The sequence below is a fragment of the Vidua chalybeata genome, chromosome 1 (assembly GCF_026979565.1).
Source record: "Vidua chalybeata isolate OUT-0048 chromosome 1, bVidCha1 merged haplotype, whole genome shotgun sequence".
NCBI classification, from domain to species: Eukaryota; Metazoa; Chordata; class Aves; order Passeriformes; family Viduidae; genus Vidua; species Vidua chalybeata.
Genome location: NC_071530.1, coordinates 152,034,285 through 152,054,838, shown reverse-complemented (window position 1 = coordinate 152,054,838; position 20,554 = coordinate 152,034,285). Strand labels below are relative to the sequence as shown.

At 51.6% G+C, this 20,554-nt stretch overlaps 1 protein-coding gene and 1 pseudogene across 1 annotated transcript in view; both read right to left on the bottom strand.

Moving 5' to 3' along the window:
- ARHGAP39 (Rho GTPase activating protein 39) overlaps positions 1-9,696 on the bottom strand; it is a 116,725-nt gene extending 107,029 nt beyond the window's left edge. The window contains exon 1 of the mRNA XM_053967832.1: positions 9,630-9,696. Within this exon, the coding sequence (XP_053823807.1) occupies positions 9,630-9,640 (11 nt within the window). The 5' untranslated portion in view covers positions 9,641-9,696. The remainder of the gene's footprint in view (positions 1-9,629) is intronic.
- An 8,148-nt stretch (positions 9,697-17,844) lies between these two features.
- LOC128789508 (feather beta keratin-like) lies at positions 17,845-19,377 on the bottom strand (annotated as a pseudogene).
- Positions 19,378-20,554: the final 1,177 nt, after the last annotated feature.

Genomic DNA, 20,554 nt, shown 5'->3' with positions numbered 1-20,554 from the left:
TGAAGGGCCCGAAACCGATCCCGGGATTTGAGGTCCCTCGGCACAGTGGGAATGTCACTCCCCTGATCCAGGAATTCCCACAAAATTATCCCCACAAAAAAAGCCACTTTTTTCCATAGTTAAAAGCCTTAAGGGAAGATTTTTGCGCATGCCAGGAGTATCCCGATTTTTCTATGATCCCTACTGCCCAAAGGATGGGCGCCTCAGAATTCTAAAGGCCACAGATCCCTCCTGATAAGGCACTTCATGAGCTGATAAGGCTGAGGCAATGCCCGAGGAACACATGGAATGAAGCAAATCCCACCTGTGGCTTAGAAGTCTGGATCGGGATTTTCCTACGTGGAAAAAGCACCGGGATCTATTGCCAAACCTGCTCCTCCTGCACACCCAGCTTGGCTTTTCCCAAGGGTTTTGCGTTGATTTCCTGCTTGGAGCTTCCCAAAAAAACACTCTGGGGGATTACGGACATGATTCGTTAAGATCTGTTTTCCTCCCTGTGTTATTCCCGTGGGTTTTCCCACAAAAAACCTTCCCAACCTCGTTCTGTGCTCCGAGCATTGCGATGAGGGTGGTGAAGGGCTGGAATGGAATTCCCAGAAAAGCTGTGGCTGCTCCATCCCTGGAAGTGTCCAAGGCCAGGTTGGACGGGATTGGAGCAGCCTGGGATAGTGGAAGGTGTTCCTGCCCTTGGAAGGGGGTTGGGAATTCTTTTTAAGGTCCTCCTTTCCAACCCAACCCATTCTTTGATCTTATTCCCGCTTCCATCCTGATAAAAATCCCTTTCCATGCGCCTCCCAGCCGAGGAAAAAAGGGGGAATTGTTCAGGTGAGCCGGAGCGTGACAGAACAGGAATAATTCCAGACTCACTTATCGGGGTTTGGAGAGTCCTGAGCACAGGATTTTCCTCAATTAAAAAAAAAAAAAAAAAAAAAAAAAAAAAAAAAAAAAAAAAAAAAAAAATCAGGAATTTCCCGTTAAAACAGAAAATTAAACAGAAAATTCCCAGACAGAAAATGTGTTCTCTGGATCAACGTGGGATTGGTTTTTGGGTTTTTTTGTTTGTTTGTTTTTTTGGGTTTTTTTTTTTTTTTTTTTTTTTTTTTGTGGGGCGGGGAGCAGCACCCACTTCCAAAAAGAAAATCCCTGGCACGGAACCACCACGCTCCGATATGGATTCCTGAAGGTGACTTTCAGGAGATGCCAGAGAGGCAGGAGAAGAAGGGGCGGAAAAGAAAAAGGCTCCTAAAAGGATGGATTAGTTTGGAATTTTCTCCTTCCTGACAGCTCTGACAGATCCGACGGCGTCTCCCAGAAATGGCACGGAAGGTGGGAATAGGGAAGGGAACGATCTCTGCTCCTTGGGAGAGGCAGAGGTTGCAATGAAAATCAATTTGATGTGGAATTACTGGAAAATAAAGAGGCTTTTCCATGTTTTTGTTGCCTGACTGCTCCATTTAATCCAGACACACTTAATTAGGGACACACCAATCCCGAGGGAAGCCGCTCCCGTCCTGGCACCATCCCCACAGGAATCAGCAACCCAAGACCTCCAACCCAGCAGGATTCCTGATCCATCCAGACTGGATTTAAGGAAGGAATTTTTTACAGCGAGGGTGGAGAGGCCTGGAATGGAATTCCCAGGGAGTTCCATGGCTGCCCCATCCCTGGAAGTGTCCAAGGCCAGGCTGGAGAGGATTTGGAGCAGCCTGGAAGAGGGGAAAGTGTCCCTGCCCATGGCAGGAGTTGGAATGAGGTGGTTTTTAGTCCAACCCCTTCCAACCCATTCCATGACTCCATGATTAAGAAGAATTCCTGCCCTGTGGACGATTCCCAGTCCAGTGGCCTCAGCCAACAACCTCTGACCCAAATCCCACTATTTTTTCTGGGAAGTGGAAGAAAATCCCTCCCACCTCACCCAGAGCCCACTGAAGTGGTCAGAGATCTGTGAGCACGAATCCAATTCCTCTTCTTCCAAAAGGAATTTTTCCTCTTTTCCAAATTATTTTTTCCCCCTTTTCCCTAATTATTCCCAAATATTCCCGACTACGTTAAATCTTGCCGATGATTTTTCTTCCGTTATTCTTTTTTTTTTTTTTTTTTTTTCAAGCAGCCCAACTGGGAAAGGGCTCCATGGAATTCCTCCTTTCCGTGTCTTTGAGAGGACATGGATCCATGGATGCACCATTTGGATTTTAGGGAGCAAAGAACCTTAGGAAGCATCCAGAAAATCCAAGTCCAGGTCGAAAAATGGATCCAGGAAACCCCTAAGAGGCAGCTTAATTCCCAGTAAAATTGAGGATGCATCCACAGATCCACCAAATCCCTGTGTCCGTGCTTGGGGCAGCTTGGGGTGCGTCCCTGAGGGCGAGGAATTTAAAAACAGACACCAAAAATATCAAAAATAACCCTGGAATATGGAAAAGAAGGAAGACGGGCTCTTCAAGGAGCAGCATTTTCCCTTCCGAGCCCACCTGGAACTCGGAATCCAGGGACAGCTTCACTTGGAGCCTTTGAAAGGATTTAGAGTCCAAAGACATCCCAAAAAAAAGCTGGGAAGGAGTTTTCCCAAAAGAGTTTTGGGAAAAGGCATGGAATGACAGGATAACGGGGAATGGAGGCAAGAGGGCAGGGTTAGGTGGGATATTGGGAAGAAATTCCTTTCTGGGAGCATGGTGAGGACCTGGGACGGAATTCCCAGAGAAGCTGTGGCTGCCTCGTCCCTGGAAGTGTCCAAGGCCAGGCTGGAGCAACCTGGGAGAGCGGGAATTATCCCTTCCCATGGCAAAGGGAGTGGAATTGGGTGATCTTTACATCCTCATCCAACCCAATTCCATGATTCCATGACTTCAGCGGTCCCAGCACCCCGGACCGACGTCAGCTTTAAATTCCAAAGCAACAGAAATTCCCACGTTATTCCACGTATGTCCATCCTCCTCTTCCAGACAGGAAACACCCCCAATTTCCATCCCATAATTGCACTTTTCCGTGCTTTTCCATGACCTCTCCCAGCCGGGCGTGAAGCGCGCGAGGAAGATCAGTAAAGACGACCGTAATTCCGTGGTGGCGCTTCCCACGGCAACGTTTTCCAACGTCCTTCCCGACAACGCGGACCCGCTGGAAGTCGTTTCCAGTCCGGCACGGAGCAGAGAGGGAAGGTCAATAAAAACACAACGAGGCCGGCAGGGAAACATCAGCACCTCGGGAAGAGGCGCAAACGGATCGGCCGCGCGGGATTTCCGTAGGGAAAAGACCGTAAGGAAGGAGCCGTGCCTCAATCCACGGGTTTTTCCGTGCTTTTTGGAGGTGAAGAATAAAGGGACAGCGTGGGCGAAGGCAGCTGTGGCCCAGGAGACGAAATCCCAGGAAAACGGGAAGAGGGTTGGGGGTGTTCACGTGGAGAAGGGAAGAAAACTTCGGAGATGTTCCCAGTGCCTGGTGGGGCTCCAGGAGAGCTGGAGAAGGGCTTGGGACAAGGGATGGAGGGACAGGACACAGGGAATGGCTTCCCACTGCCAGAGGGCAGGGATAGATGGGATATTGGGAAGGAATTTTTCCCTGGGAGGGTGGTGAGGGGCTGGGATGGAATTTTCCCAGAGAAGCTGTGGCTGCCCCTGGATCCCCTGGAAGTGTCCAAGGTTTGGAGCCCCCTGGGATTTTGGAAGGTGTCCCTGCCCAGGGGTGGTCTTGAAGGTCCCCTTCCCACCCAAACCATTCCGAAAGCTCTGCTCCAACCCAGAACCCCAGACTTCCAGCCAGGAATAAAACCTGCCAGGATCCCCCCTGCCAGGAAAATCCAACAGGCAAAACCTTTTCCCTCTGTGAGTCCATTCCAGGCCTCATTTGCTCCAAGTCTTACGCGACCTTCCTCAACAATCAGAAATTTCCACGTCCTTCCCTGTGGGAACGGCGGATCCTGGTCTTGGAACGACACCACCGGGTCACTCCACCGCCTCTTCCCGTTTATTGCTGGGAAAGACTTGGAAAAAAAAAAACAAACTGGAAATAAGATTTATTTTCCTCTCGGGAATATGGAGATGGAGGTACCCAGCTTCCCAAAAGTCAGGGTGACGTTTTTAGCTCGCTAAAAAAAAAAATGGGATTGGTGGGTTTATTCCCTAAAAATCAGGATGGAGGAGCTGGATATGGGAATGTTTAAAGGGCCAGGAGCAGGAGGAAGGAAATAAACCAAATCCCTGGATCTGTGAAGGTCAAGGAAAGAGCGAGGGGTGAAGAATTTGAGACATGGGAGGCACCTCCCATTGGAACAGCACAATGTGATCCTTTCAGGAGCTGGAAAACTAATAAAAAAAACCCAAAAACCCAGGATTTGGGGATCCCTGGGAGCAATTTCAGGGATAACAACAAATTCCCAAGGGCACTGGCAGGTCTGGAGCGCTCCGCTTCTTCCCCTCAGCACCTGGAGCACATTTATCCCTCAAACCCTTCTTGGCGGCTGGAATTAAAAATAGCCAGCATGGATGAGTTGGAAAGTGGAGTGGGGCGGGGGGGGGGGGAAAGAAATAAATTCCAGCCGGAATGTTTATTTTTGGGAAGAGCCAGAGGAGGAAGAGGAAAGGTCGGGGTTCAATGCATTATTTAGAGCATGTAAGGAAATAATCACTGGAGCAAAAATGCGTGAGGGAGAGGATGGAGGAAGAGCAAGGAATGGTAATTTAAAGGATTTTTTTTTTTTTTTTTAAGGAAGAGTTCACCGGAACAACTTTGGAATCATCTTAACCAAATCCTGATCATCTAAACGAAATTCCCACCGATATTTATCATCCGGAGCAAACATTCCTGAATGAAAACCTCCATAAAACAGCGACGGCAGCCAAAGCACAGCCCCAAAAATCCCAGATAATTTGGGATCTTTCTCCTAAATCCAGGGGCAGAGCAAGGAATGGTAATGTAAAGGATTTTTTTTTTTTTTGAAGGAAGAGTTCACCGGAACAACTTTGGAATCATCTTAACCAAATCTTGATCATCTAAATGAAATTCCCACCGATATTTATCATCCGGAGCAAACATTCCTGAATGAAAAACTCCATAAAACAGCGACAGCAGCCAAAGCACAGCCCCAAAAATCCCAGATGATTTGGGATCCCTCCCCTAAATCCAGGGGCAGAGCAAGGAATGGTAATTTAAAGGATTTTTTTTTTTTTTTTTGAAGGAAGAGTTCACCGGAACAACTTTGGAATCATCTTAACCAAATCCTGATCATCTAAACGAAATTCCCACCGATATTTATCATCGGGAGCAAACATTCCTGAATAAAACCTCCATAAAACACCAACGGCAGCCAAAGCACAGCCCCAAAAATCCCAGATCCGATGATTTGGGATCCCTCCCCTAAATCCAGGCCCCTCCATGGCTCTGTTCCACCATCAGGGAACGTGTGGTTTTACGGGATTTGACATCAACTTGACTCTGGAATCTGCCTGAATTCCCAGCTGTATTTTGTGGTTTGGATCCGGGATTTTTTTTGAAAGGCTTTGGGGTCATTATTTGGTTGGGTTTTTTGTGGTGTCTGTCCCCAAATTCCCAGAGGCGGGACTCTAAAAATCCATCGCTTCTCAGGAAAGGAACGACGGCGCCGCAAACCTTTGGTTTCCTGGGAATGGTTTAAGGAGTCCCGAAAAGCCTGGAATTTTGGGATCAAGGCCTAAGTAGGTCACCATCAAATCCAGGTAAAGAACTACGGGTTCATCCAAATTTTCTGGGAAAAGGGGTGGGGGGGAAGCCTTAAATGAGCACAAAGTTGAGGGAATTCCTTCCCTGGAGCTCTACCTGGGAACATCAGGATTATCCATAGGGAGGACCTATGGGATGCATCAGGAATTCTCCAACTTCCCTCTAAAGAAGGGATTTGGTGGCCCACAGGACGGGATTTTTCATGGAGTGCATTCCACACGTTCCCAGGAGTTGCGATGCCCCACCAACCACACACGCACGACATTCCCGCATTTTCCAGAAGCCTGGAATTCCATGAAACGCCTCTTTCAAAATGATTGTGGATCATTTGGGATGATCCAGCGATATAAGAAGGCCTGGAAACCCTACAAAGGTTGGACAATCCATAAAAAACCACCTGGGGCTGCATCCGGGGTAAAAAAAAGCAGCTCCTTGTCCCAAGAAAACAGCGGCACCAATGGAAAAAATTCCAAAAAAAAAAAAAAAAAAAAAAAATCGGGATAAAACTGAACTGACCAATTTTCATGGATATCAGGAAAACCCATCGGGAAACACAAGCTGAGTCAGGATTTGGAAAACCTTCAGGAGCCTCCCTTTCCTTCCAACCTTTTTAGGGTTGAACTCCATGGTTTTAAGGGTATTTTTCCAGCCTAAACAATTCCATAAATCCCTGACCCCTCGTTGCTCCCACCACGCCAAGCAGCCAATCCCACGGCACAGCGGGACATTCCCAAAAATCCCTTTGAACCCACCTCCAGCCCCTCTGGAAAAGAGCAGCCCGAGGACATCTGGCTCACAGACAGCCCAGACGTTGGAATGTGTGGATTTGCAGCTGGAAAAATCCAGGATTTGGGTGGGAAAAGCAAAGACTTCCCTGGAAAACGAGGGCCTCCCCACAGGCCTTTCTTCCCAAAGGAAGCACCGAAATGCTCTTCCCCAATGGGATTAATGTTGGGATTATCCTGAAAACCCATCCCTGGTTCTGGTGGGATGAGTCGTGCCACCACCAGTGACACAAAACTCCAATTTTTGGAGTTAAATTCACCCAAATTTAGGATTTTTAGGCCTGGAATTCGACCCCAAGATCCCACACTCCAATTCCAGGACAGGTTGGATCGAGCTTGGAGAAACCTGGGATTGTGGAACATGGGATTAGGTGGGATTCCTGTGGGATCAGGCGGGCTTTAAGGCCTCTTCCAACCCAAACCATTCCAGGATTCTGTAATTCAGGATATCCCAAGAAAATCCCTTTGGAGGAAAGGGAAGGCCGCTGGATGCTCTCCCTCCTCCTCCACCCATCCCGCGGGAATACAACCCTCGATCCCCCTCCACTAAAATCCACACGGAATAACACTTGGGAGAACTCCAAAAATCCAACGCAAAACCACACAAACAACCCGAGGTCCCGCGTTCCCGAACGAATCCACACCCGCGGCCCAACCCCGCCGCTCTCCCCCTTCCCCAAAACCACCGGCAGCACCAAACATTTCGCAATCCCGACGATTCGGTGAACTTCCAACCGGGAGAAGACATTCCATGGGGGAGGGAGCCCAACCAACCCCCGGATCCCTGGATGGGCCACGGAGGGAAGCGCCACATCCCAATTCCAACCCTGCCCGAGCCACCTGCTGCTCCCTCCAAACATCCCAAATCCGTCCATTTTCTATGGAAAATGTGTTTTTTGGGGTTTTTTTTTTTGGTGTTTTTTCCCCCCTTAATCCCACCCAGCTGCGTGTGCCAGGTGAGGCTCCGGAGCCGCGGAGCAGCTGCGGATTTCTCCGTAGAGGTCACTCAAGGGGTTGATTAAAGTGGGAATAAATAAGAGGATAAATAAATGACTCGATAAATGATGGAACAAATGAGTGACGGGACAGATAAGCGAGAAAAATAAATACAAAAAAAAACCCGAGGGAACAAATAAGGGGTGGGAATAAGCAAATGGGGAAATAAACGAATGAATGAGGAAATAAATAAGCGAGGAAATAAATAAATAACTCCACTCCCATCCTGCAGTTTTCGCAGCCGGAGGGAAATGCAAGGAATGGGGGAAAGGGCGAAGGGAAGAGGAGGTGGTGGGGAGGGGGAAAAAAAAAAAAAAAAAAAAAAAATCCCGAACCGGCGGCTCCGTCGTCCTCGTGAAATAAAATAAATCCCAAACAACTCTGCCCCTCCACCTTTCCAAAACCGGCGGATTTGATCCTCCAGATCCCCGCCCCAAATTCCGGCGCTGCGCATCCCGCTGCAGCCCCCTCCCCTCCTCTCCATCCCACCCGGCTCCATCCCTGCCCGCTCCCCTTTCCCGGCGCATCCCCGCATCCATCCACACCCACTCCCCGCCGGGAGCTGCCCCCCAACCCCCCCCACCCCCCCCCGCTCCTCGCCCTGCCACACCTTACACCTCCATGAAAACACCTCCCGCATCCCATGGGATCCATCCCGGGCAGCAGCAGCCGCCTCCCCCCCGGCCCCATCCCGAGCAGGGGAGCGGGATGGGGTTGGATCCAGCCCTTCCATCACCTTTCCGAGGGAGGAGGGTGGGATTTAAACCACCCCCCCCCACCACACACACACCCCCCCATCCTCCGGAGGGTGGGATCCAGCCCTTCCCATGGGGAGCGGGATGGGATCCGGCAGCTCCAAACGCTCCCAAAAAAGGGGAAGCAGGGTGGGATTTGAGCCCTCCGGAGGGGGCAGGGTGGGATCCGGCACCTTCCGAAGGAGCAGGGTGGGATCCAGCCCCTCCAAATCCCTCTCAGGAAGGGCAGGGTGGGATCCAGCCCCTCCATATGGATCAGGATGGGATCCAGCCCCTCCATATGGATCAGGATGGGATCCAGCCCCTCCAACCCCCTCCCCCCACCCAAAAAAGGGAAGCAGGACGGGATTTAATCCCTCTGGAGGGAGCAGGATGGGGCCCAGCAGCTCCAGGAAACCCCTCAAGGAGAACGGGGTGGGATCCAGCACCTTCCAAAGGGAGCAGGGTGGGATCCAGCCCCTCCAAAACCCCTTCAAAAAGGGAAGCAGGGTGGGATTTAACCCTTCCAAAGGGAGCAGGGTGGGATCCAGCCCCTCCAAAACCCCTCCAAAAAGGGAAGCAGGGTGGGATTTAACCCTTCCATAGGGAGCAGGGTGGGATCCAGCCCCTCCAAACCCCTCTCAGGATGTCAGGGTGGCATCCAGCCCCTCCATGAACCAGGGAACAGGGATCCAGCCCCGGCCAGGGGGAGCAGGATGGGATCCAGCCCCTCCATAAAACCCCCTGGAGAGGAGCTGCGTGGGATCCAGCCCCTCCATAAAACCCCCTGGAGAGGAGCTGGGTGGGATCCAGCCCCTCCATAACCCCTTCCAAAGGGAGCTGGGTGGGATCCAGCCCCTCCACCGGGAGCAGGATGGGATCCAATCCCCCCCCCCCTCCCCGCCCCGACTCCTTTCCCAATTCTCCCCGAAATCCAGGGTGGGGTTGAGCTCCATCCCCCTTTTTCCATCCCCTTCCTGCAGCCACGGGGAACCAGGTGGGCGCATCCAGCCCCCCCCCCCCCCCCCCTCCCTGCACCAAAATTTGGGAGGGGGGTTTGGAATTCTCCAGCCAAACCAACACCTGGACGCAGCGCAGGTGGGGATGCCCCCACCCAGCACCCCGAAATCGAAGTGGAGCCCCCGGAAGGGAGCCAGAGGAGGAGGGAACACCTCCTTTCCCAAAAAAAGGGCTGAGACCCCCCCCCAAAGTGGTGATGGGGGGGGGGGTAAAGAGCCCCCCCCCAAGGGCACCTCAAAGAGGGGGGGGTCACCCCCACAAGCGCCATATGAAGAGGAGGGCGATGCAGGAAGGGGTGCCCAAAGGGGGTTTGGGGATGGGGTTTGGACCCCCCCCCCCCTCCCCAAATCCCCCCCCCCCACCCCCCCCCCCACCCTTTCCCCGCCGCGATGCCGCTTCTCACCTCTCCGCCATGATCCCCGGCGGCTCTACCGCTCGCCGCCGCCGCCGCCGGTCCCGGTCCGGGCTCCCATGGCCACCCCCCCCCCCCACCACCCCGTGACCGACCCCGAGCCGCCCCCCCCTCCCCCCCCCGGCCCCTCCTCGCTCCGCGCCCGCCGCGGCCGCTCCCGGCGCGCTCCGAGCGCGGCGGCCCCGCCGCGTCCCCGTCACCAGCGACAACGGCGGCGCGGCCAATGGGGGCAGCGCGGGGGGGCGGGGACGCGCGGGGACACGCCCCTTGCCTGCCCCCCCCGAAACCACGCCCCTATTCAAATGACGGAAGGGCGGGGTGGGGGGGGGGAGAGAGAGCGTCCCGCGGGGGGTGATGGGTGCGCGTGCGTTCTGGGAATTACGGTAACCGCGGTTAACTGCGATGACGGGCGTTTCATTGTGCGCATGCGTACTTGAAAATACGGTGGCTGTATGCGACGCGCACTTGGAATTACGGTAGTGGTGTTGGATGCGCATTAGGAAATACGGTAGTTGTGTCCCGATGCGCGCTCGGAAATACGGTAGTGGTGTTGCATGCGCATTAGGAAATACGGTAGTTGTGTTGCCATGCGCACTCGGAAATACGGTAGCCGCGGCGGGCAAGCGCATTGTGCTGCTCTTTGGGAAATACGGTAATGCTGCGCATGCGCGTTTAGGAACACCGTAGTTCTGGTATTATATGCGGTTGGAATTACGGTAGTTGTGGTGCGCATGCGCGATGCGAGATACACTGCGGGCGCGATACACGCTTGGAAATACGGTAGTGATGGCGCGCAGGCGCGTTTGGAAACGGTGGTTACGATGCGCATGAGCATGGGGAAATACGGTACCTTTGGAATCTCGGCGCCTTTGGAATCACGGCGCTTGAAATGTGACGCGCGTTTGTAGTTACGGTAGCTGTGCTCGGAGGAGCACTCGGGATTACGGCAGTCGTGGTGCGCACGCGTGTTTGAAAACGAGGTAGTTGTGGCTGCGCATTTGGAATTACGGTATCGCGTCGGGATCCACGGCAGCTGGGGCGCGCATGCGCACTTGTAAATACGGTACTGCGTGAGCCTCATTTGGAGCTGCGCCGCTTCTTGTGCGCGCATGCGCTCTTGGACACACGGCAATAGCTCGATTCGCATTGGGCATTACGGTACTTGAGGTGCGCATGCGCCTGTCGAGGTACGGTAATTGTGTGATGCGCAACCAGAATTGCTGTGGTTGTGGTGCGCGCGCGCATCTGGAATTACGGTAACCGTGTGATGCGCGTTTAGAATACGTTCCTTTCAGTGCGCATGCGCAAAATGAAATTACGGTAGCGGTCCGACGCGCACGTTAAAAAAAAAAAAAATCCGGTATTTATTTTGCACATGCGCATTTGAAATAACGCCGGCGACACTGCGCATGCGCGATGGAAATTACGGTACCAGCGCGATGCGCATGTGGAAAAAAATTACGGTACCCGCGGCGCGCAGGCACATTTGTAAATACGGTAATCCCGCATTTCCCGAGGCGCGGGAAGCGCAGGAAGTGGGCAGAGGGGAGGAACACGCGTGGGAGCTGCCCCGTGTGCACCTCCGCCAGGCTCACACCTGCGGATCCCCCAGCACCCCGGCACCCACGGGTCCCCCCGGGACCTTCACCCCTCGGTGCCACCCCCCCCCGGGGTCTGTGACACTCCCCCCCCCCCTTTACCCCCCGTGTCCCCCAGCATCCCAAAACACCCCGCTGTACCCTGTGGGACCTGCGGCCCCGTGTCCCCACCCCCCTGTGCCCCCCATCCACATCCACGGTCCCATTCCCTCCCCCGGTGCATTTGGGATGGGGATGGAGACCCCCAAAATGCGAGGCTCCGACCCCTCCGGGCCCCCCCCAGCGCTGCCCCGCTCTGTTCAGCCTGGGGCTTCGCCGCTGAAATTTGCCCACCCCAAACTTTTCCCTCGATGCCGCCACCCCCTTCCTGCTGCTCCCTCAGACATTCCCTCACCGCGATGTCCATCAGCACACCCCAAAACTCAACACACCCCGAGGACGAAGCCCAAAAATGTGTTTTCGGGAGGATAAAGGACAGCTTGAGCACACCGCGAGACCTTCGGAGCAGCCCTCACCCCGCGGCCAGAACTTGGGGAATTCAATTTGCCAGGAGGGGACAAGTTCGGTCACGGTGCGAAACCGACCACAAAACCCTTTTATTCCCTTTCCAGCCTCAGCGTAATCCCTGACTCGCAGTTTTTCCAGGAATTTGGCCGGCTGTCTCAGCAGGATCGGCGGCTCCGCCGTGCCCGGGGTGCTGCTCACATGGTTCTCTTTTCCACGGCTGCGAGAGCTTCCTCACGTCCAGCCCGTGTTTTGTTGTTTTTTTGGTTTTTTTTTTTTTTTTTTTTTTTTTTTTGTTTTGGTTTTTGGTTTTTTTTTTTTTTTTTTTTTTTGGAGCAGAAGGACCCAAAACCCGTCAGGTTTTCTCCTCTGAGCTCCTTTGGGACGTGCATGGATGGGGATGGAGGCTGGGAAAGGGTGAGTCAGTAAAATTTTGGGGTTTTTTTTCTCCTGCTCCTGTTGCTCTTTAGGTTTAATGTTGGAAACATTTCGTTTTGGGGCTGATTGGTTTTTTTTTGGGTGCTTTTTTTTTTTTTTTTTTTTTTCAATTTTACCTGATTTGCGCAGAATAAAAGAGCAGCTTTGTCCTTTTCTCTAAGCATCCTGACCCGAGAAGATCCATTCCATCACCACATCATGGAATGGTTTGGGTTGGAAGGGAATTTCGTCGAGTTCCACCCCCCCTGCCATGGGCAGGGACACCTCCCACCACCCCGGGGTGCTCCAAGCCCCGTCCAACCTGGCCTTGGACGCTTCCAGAGGAAAATCAGGATGCCTCTGAGGGGTGTGATGCGGCACTTGGGGGACATGGTCGAGGTCCCTTCCAACCCAAAACCCCATTCCATGATTCTATTCCTGGACACGGCCTCTCTTTGTTCTGCCTGGAGCTTTTCAGGGAGGCTCCAAGGAAATTTCTCTGACTTTTAAACCTTGATTAAAAACGAGATGCCAGCGACTCGAGCCCATGAATTCCCGCTGTCTCCGTCACCATGGAAACGTGAGGCTGTTGTCTTTTAATATTTTTAAGTTATATAAAGGCTTGGAACAACTCTGAAACGCCCTCAACGATTAAACGAGAGGAAAAGTGGAAAAATTAAATCCACTTTTCCATCAAGGAGATGATGGGAATGGATGATCATGAAGGTCTCTCCCAGCCCGAACCATTCCATGAAAAAAATCCGATCCCATTTATTCCACTGCGTCTCCAGAGCCCAAATCTTGGAGTGCTGATGTTTTAATCCCATCTTTTAACGCGCTGCTCCCTCTCCGCTCCCCCCGGGCCTGTTCCAAATCCAACCTTAAGGAATGAAGCTGGATCCAGGGAGATCTCAGAGCCCCTTCCAGTGCCTGGTGGGGTTCCAGGAGAGCTGGAGAGGGACTTGGGACAAGGGATGGAGGGACAGGACACAGGGAATGGCTTCCCACTGCCAGAGGGCAGGGATAGACGGGATATTGGGGAGGAATTCTTCCCTGGGAGGGTGGTGAGGGGCTGGGATGGAATTCCAAGGGAATCTATGGCTGCCCCGTCTCTGGAATTGTCCAAAGCCAGGTTGGACAGGGCTTGGAGCAACCTGGGATGGTGAAAGGTGTCCCTGCCCACGACAGGGGGGAGGAATGAGAGGAGTTTAAGATCCATTTCAGCCCAAACCATTCCACAATTCCGTAACGAAATCGGATTTGGCCGGTGTCCACCGTGGCGTTTAATGCTGTAAAAATCATTCGCTCTACCGCGACCTTTTCTGTGATGCTCTGATGGGTTTTTTTTCCTGTTTTGCTGCACATGCTGGGAATAAAATCCAATCCCATTTATTCCACTGCGTCTCCAGAGCCCAAATCTTGGAGTGCTGATGTTTTAATCCCATCTTTTAATGCGCTGCTCCCTCTCCGCTCCCCCCCGGCCTGTTCCAAATCCAACCTTAAGGAATGAAGCTGGAGAACAAGACTCCTTCAGGACTGGAGGGCGTTTTTTGGGATGATTTTTTTCCATGTTGGTGAATTTGCTTTCCTGGCTCTCCTGATGTTCACACAACCCTGAGTAGTTTCTAAATCCATATAAAATCTTCATTTCTGATTGCTTGGCTTCTCCGAAAGGTGTCCGTGTCCAGCTGGGAAATTGGGAAATGCTGTTGTTGTCCTGCCTGGGAGCGGGAGCCGCAGGAATTCAGGCACAAAGTCCTCTTGAGTAACACCGGATTTTGGGAGTGGAAAATACAATTTCAGTCCTCGAGAGCCTGCGCCTGAGTCCTCTCCTGGTTCTTGAGCAATCCTGCCAGGGAATAACGAAACCTGGGAGGAGAGGAAGGCTCGGAGCGTCCTGGTGTGCACAGGCCAAAGGAGGCCCAGGAGGAATCCCGGAAAATTCCCTTTAAAGGGTCGCCCTGTTGAGGTGAACGGGTTGGGCTCCTAAATCCTTACGGAATGGTTTGGGTCGGGGAGGACCCTAAAGCCCGCCCTGTTCCATGCCCTGATTATCCCAATCCCTTTGTTCGGGCAGCTTTTCTCCAGCAAGGTGAATTCCATGGCCGTGGGATTTGGTTTAGGCAGAGCCATCACTCCAGAGGCTTTTCCAAGGTGGAGGGACTTGGGCTCCCTTCCCGGGGTCGGCTGCAGCCCCCCAGGAATAACGGGATGCTGACAGTGGGATCCTGGAGGGATCCTGGCCGATGGATTTGCTTCCTTTGTTTCCCGTGAAAAGTTTGATTTGAGTGAAATCTTTTGGAAAGAACCTGGAGTGACAGGACAAGGGGAATGGCTTTAAATTAAGAGGGAATTTGGGATATTGGGAATGAATTCCTCCCTGTGAGGGTGGTGAGGGGCTGGAATGGAATTCCCAGGGAAGCTGTGGCTGCCCCCGGATCCCTGGAAGTGCCCAAGGCCGGGTTGGACGGGGCTTGGAGCAACCTGGGATGGTGGAAGGTGTCGCTGCCCAGGCAAAATGTTGGAATTAAAGGTCTTGAAGTTCCCTTCCCACCCAAACCCTTCCTGAATTCCCTGACCTGGGTGCTCTGGATTGCCCCAGTCTTTCTGTCAGGGTGGGGACAGGGAGAGCAGGAGGTGACAACACCCAAAATCCGTGGTCCAAGGAATCTCTGGATGGTGAATTCTGACATGGAATTGGTGCTGAACTGGGTGTGTGGGGGGGGGTCTGTGGCACCCAGCAGATTTGCTTTGGAAGAATTCAGAGTTTGTTCTTGTTATCAACATTTTTAGGAACTTTGGATCGTTGTTCTTCCCCCTTTCCCACAGTTTATATTTTGTGGGGTTTTGCCATTTCCCCCCTCTTTTTGTTAAAATCGATCCTTTTCCCTTTCTCCCTCTATTTTTTCTGGGCTCATTGCTCAGTCTTAATAATTTCTTTAGGTGGAGTTTTCTAACCAGGTGTTTTCTATTTTTTTTGGCAGCCTTTCTCCCCCAGAAGGCTTTTGCTGGGTGGTTTGGTTTTGGCATTTATTCTGATTTATTCTGGTGGGGCTTTATGGAGTTACTTAAAACAGGAGGGTTTTGGGGATTTTTTTTTTTTTTAAATCTTCATGGGGTTATTTTTCCTTCCCCATGTCCTTGCAGGGATCTGTCGATGGATTTATCAATTGCAGATGGTTTTGAGGGTATTATTATTATTATTATTATTATTAAGTGGAAAATCAGGGGCCATGATTCCACAGGACATGGAAAAGGTGAACAGCACTTTCACCTCCACACCAAAGTGTGGTGAAACTAATTGTTCAAGTTGGTTCAACTCTCACTGTCAAAGGCACCAACAAAAGCTGATAATATATAAATTACATTTATAATATAAATTATTTATAATATAAATTTATAATATAAATTTAGTTATAATATAAATTGCATTTCATTATATTTTGTCAATATAGGGTTTGATGGGAAGGTCCACTCTACTAATTAAAATCATATCCTAAAATGATTGTGGTTGGGAAAGGCCTCCAAGATCGTCGACATGGATGAGACATAAAAGGGAACATCAAATTAGAATTAATTTAGAATTATTTATGTGGATAACGAAGGGTTAAGAAGGCTTAGTGGCATTTTATCATGGGGTTATCGTTGGCTTATCGTTGTCTTATCACTGGCTTATCGTTCTTATCAATTAAGTGGTTCATTAGGATTGGCCACAATTAGAAGAGGGACCGAGCCACAGGTTCCAGCTGGCAAAACTGGTTCTGTATTTACTGCAAGGAATTGAAATCTCGGAATCAGCTTCCACAGGGGCGTAGAATCGTGGAATTGCTGAGGTTGGGAAAGCCCCCCCTGAGACCGAGTCCGACTCTCCTGTCCCCAAGTGCCAGACCCACATGGACCTTGATCCCTCTCAGGGATGGGCACTCGTGCCAGGGCTGGACAGCCCTCTCCAGGAAGGAATTTTTCCTAATATCCAACTGAATCTCGCCTGGCACAACCTGACACCAGTTCTTCTTCTCCCTTGTTCCCTGGGAACAGAACCCAACCCCCACCTGGCTCCACCCTCCTTCCAGAAGGTTCCCCCCGAGCCTTCTTTTGTCCAGCCTGAGCCCCTCCTGTGTGTAGGGTCTCAAGATGATTCCCTCTACTCATCCACGATTTTTCCGGTCTCTGGGTCACTAAATCGCTGAAGTTTCCAAAGCAAATTATTTCCAACACCACGGGAAATTGTTTTCAAGCCAACCCAGCCTGGCCTTGAGCACTTCCAGGGATGGAAGTGAGGCACGGGATGGTTTTTGTGGCCATTCTTTTGCCATTCCTCAGCGCAGGACACAGGAGATGCCTCGGAGGGTGATGGTCCCTGTGGAAAAGGGGCCAGAGCCCGTTTGGTCGGTGCTTTACAGATTATGGAATGGGTACTGGAAAATAACATGTTTTTATAACTCCATTTTCTTCAGTGGTGGAAAAAGCCCATTTTTTAAATTCACGTAACTCACTTTTATCCAGTTTTACAGACTCCAACTGGTTAGTAATTTCTTGCCAGTTTATTGATTATTAACAAGGTGCTACCATGTATTGATCGGTCACTCAAACCCCCCCGGTGTGTACGTGCAGGAAAAGTTGTTTGTGAGAGAGAGCTCTGATTTTTCTATCTAAAGGTGTAAAAACAGTTTTTTACAGGTGCTGGTTGTTTTTTTCACCCAGGAACAGATTGTTATGCTAACGACCTGCCCACACCAGGATTGCTTTCACATGGGAACTTGCAGAGTGCTGGCTTGACAAGGCCAGCCACTGATTTTAGGAGAGCAGGCTTGAATTTATGAGGCTTTTCTTTATAATATTTCTAACTTACTGCAAAAAACGGGGACGTTGAAGTCCGTGCTGAACCCATGGAAAGGAATAATGCGTTTTTTCCGCTTCTTTTCCCTCCTCTTCCTTCCCCCCCCGCATCCATAATTCCTTTCTGTTTCTCCTTATGGATCTTGAGTGGTGTTAGGGAAGGAAGATGGTCAACAAGGAAGGAAAAATTTCACCAAAAGTTGTTTGGGGTGAAATATTTGGGGTGAAATATGGGGTGAATAAGCCTCGGCACCTTGGAAGGTCATGTCTGGGATGAGTGGCTTGGCCAGAATGGAAAAAGGGTGAACACCGAACCCGAGGCCTGCTGAATGGGATGGAAAATTGAGCTGGATTCAGGCTGTGAGAGGTTGGAACAGTCTTGGGAGACGAAGGAAAAAGGAGTCATCTGAGGCTAGGATGCAGAGAAATTTTATTGAGGCAAAAAGAAAAAAAAAGGTAAAAAGCAGGAAAATTAAATAAAATTGAGCTGGTCTGAGGTGCAAGAGGACAAACATCAGCACAGATCCCCTGATTGCAGGAAGTCTGGCCAGAGCATCAAGGCCTTCCTGGCCTGCAATGGGAGCAGCTCAGCAGAGGTGCCCGATGGTCTCTGGCCTGGGACAAGGGGTTTGTCCAGCGGGGAATGGAGAGATCCAAAGGGTCCATGGAGAGCAGGGAGTGGGAGAAGAGCAGGAATAGAGATGGGCCATGTTTGCAGGCAGCCCGGGCTGGCCCCTTGGCTACTGAATTCATTGCTGGCCTGAGAGCAGGAGCTGGAAGAGTTGAGCCCCTTTGAGAACCTTGGCCCAGAGAGGCGTCCTCAATGCCTGGGGTGTGTTCCAGGGCGTGGGTGGTTGGTGTCAGGAGTGGTGCTGAGGGCCCTTAGCAGTTGTAGCCGTAGCCCCTTCTGCCATAGCAGCCCAGGCCTCCCAGCCCATAGCCACAGCCATAGCCAAACCCACGGCCGTAGCCAAGGCCGTAGCCACCAAATCCACCAAATCCACCAGAGATGGGCTGTCCCTGCACACTGAGCTCAGTGCCCACGGCAGCCGAGGAGGTGGATCCGACGGCGGTGTTCTGGGGGAAGGAGGTCATGATGGGTCCTGGCAGGGTGACCAGCACGGGAGAAGGCTGGATAACGACGCGGGAATCCTGGCATTGCAGGGCACAGGGCTCGTTGCAGCTGTTGGCCAGCGGGGTGGGTCCGCAGGGTCGGCAGAGGGTGTTGCAGGCCATGGCTGTGGGGTGGACAGTCCCTGGAAGAGAGAAGGGATGAGGTAAGTTAGAGGTGTGGGGGCACAAGGGACAAAGCATCAGAAGGAAAAGGAGTGTGGAGGCTGTTGTGGGGCTGTGGGGAGGCGTGAGGGCTGCTGAGGCTGGGGCTGAGCCTGTTGGAAGAGAGGGACCAGGGGTGCAGGAGCAGGAGGGTCAGGGGATTGAGGCTCACCTGGTTCTCTGCAGGAGCAGGAGGAGAAGGTGTCAGGAGAAGTGTGTGAGGGAGAGAGGCTCTGGGCCGGCTTTTATGCTGGTTCTGGAGGGGTGGGACAGCCTTGTCCCATGGCCTTGGGGTAATTTTTTAGGCAGCAGCTCTTTCGTTACTGGTGAGTCATTGTGTGGGGAGTGTTTTTCCCTCCCACAATTGTGCAGTTTCGTGACTAGCACTTGTTGCTGTGTCCATCTGACCTTGGCTGCAACTTCAATAATTTGGTGTTTGCGTGGATGTGATTGTTCTGTGTGTTTCTGGGAGGGCTTAGTAAACAGGGCCCTGAAGAGCCCTGAAGATCTGCGATGTCATCGGTGATGTCATTTTGTGGCACTCGAGTGCTGTGGTTTGTGGGTGACTTGTGAAGGCCGGGACTCTGTTCTGTGCCGCTGGATGTCCGTCAGTCGTTGTGTTGCACCCAGGAATGCTGAGGGAGCCACTCTGGAACAGCTGGGAGGTCCAGGTTCCTGAGAGTTCTTAGTGATGGATGAAAGAGAGCTCCTGACCTTGTGTCTTGAGTGGGATCGAGAGAGAATCTGGGAAATGAGAGCACGGTCGGGCTGAGCTTGTTCCAATGTTTGGGTCCATTTGTTTTTCTCAAATTTACACGACAGCATTCTCTGTCATTTAAAGTGCATTCCTTGACCTGGTTTAGAAATCCAGTAAACAACAAACCTGTGCCCGATCCCTTTTTGCCGAGGCTGTGACCTCAATTCTCTCATTCCGCATTCATGCCACGAGGTTTCATAACTCGTGTTCTGTAGATGTTAGTGTTGTGTCCCTCTACAAAACCTAATAATTACTAACGGGCAGTCAGTGTGATCCTCTTCCCTCCCCTCTCACGGTTCTGGCGTGTCTTTGTAAATTCTGTGATTCCACGTCCCTCTCCTGAGGCCATGTCCATCTGACCTTGGTGGCAGCTTTTAATTCTTTTAACTGCAAATTATAGCGACCAAATTCTGCTGTTGATGGTTCACGTCAGGGCAGGCTGAAGACGTGACCAAAACTTTTGGAAAGCTGGGGTGTCATCATTTAGGCCATCCCGTGGCCCTCGTGTGCTGTGGCTTGTGGGTGTGTTGTAAAGAGTTGCCCCCAGCTTCACTCAGCCTTGCCAGGCCGGTCTGAGCTTTGCAGCTGTTCCAAGTATCTGCTGCTGCCCCTTCCATCACATTCCCTTCTTCTCTGCGTTTCCCCAGTCGGGCAAACCCTGACATCAAACCTTGTCTTTCGTGTTGGTCGTGCTCTTCGGGTTTCTGTGTGCCCCTCTTGATTTTACAGTTTTGATATCCAGGGAATTTTAGGTCCCAACTTGGGTTGAGGTGTGAGGTCACTTCTCTGGGCAGCACCTGATAGTCCAAATGAGGATTTGGAGGTTGCGCAGTGTTCTTGGAGACAAGCATTGCATGATCCTCAACAATCGTGGGAATCCAGGACATCCCTCTCTGGCTGCCCTGGAAGGTCTGGGACCCTGGCAGGGGTCAGAAATCCCCCTGCACAGAGCCCCGAGAGACGCTGTCTCTGATCTCTGTCCATGGAAAAGAGTTTTCAATCTTACAGGATGAATTACAAGCTCTGAGTGTTTGATATAAGTAGCAATTAGTGTGGCACGGGTGCAAAAGTAGAATTTTAGGGTTCTAGATAAGGGGTTCAAAGGAGGTAAGATGGAGGAAAATTGGGCATGCCTTGTCCTTTTCCTTCTTCTTCATGCCCTCCATGTCTCACTGTGGTGTTGGCATTTTTCTGTTGGTTTAGGCTGGGGACACACCGTTCAACATGGGTGATAGATATTGGCACGTTATTGTAAATATAGCTCACGTAGTTTCTAGCATATAATGTTTGTAACATCCCACTTGAGGGGCAGAGCCCTGCACGCTGTCCTGCGAGACAGACCTGCTGCAGGTCAGAGAGAAAATACTTTAGATAAAGAAGAAATAAACAACCTTGAGAACCAGCACAGACGAATTACGACTCCTTCTTTGGCAGCGGGGCTGAAAGACAGAGACTTTCTACAGTCTCGGGAGCATTTAAATATCACAGATCCCAACACGACCAGGCAAGCCCGAGTTGTCTCAGTG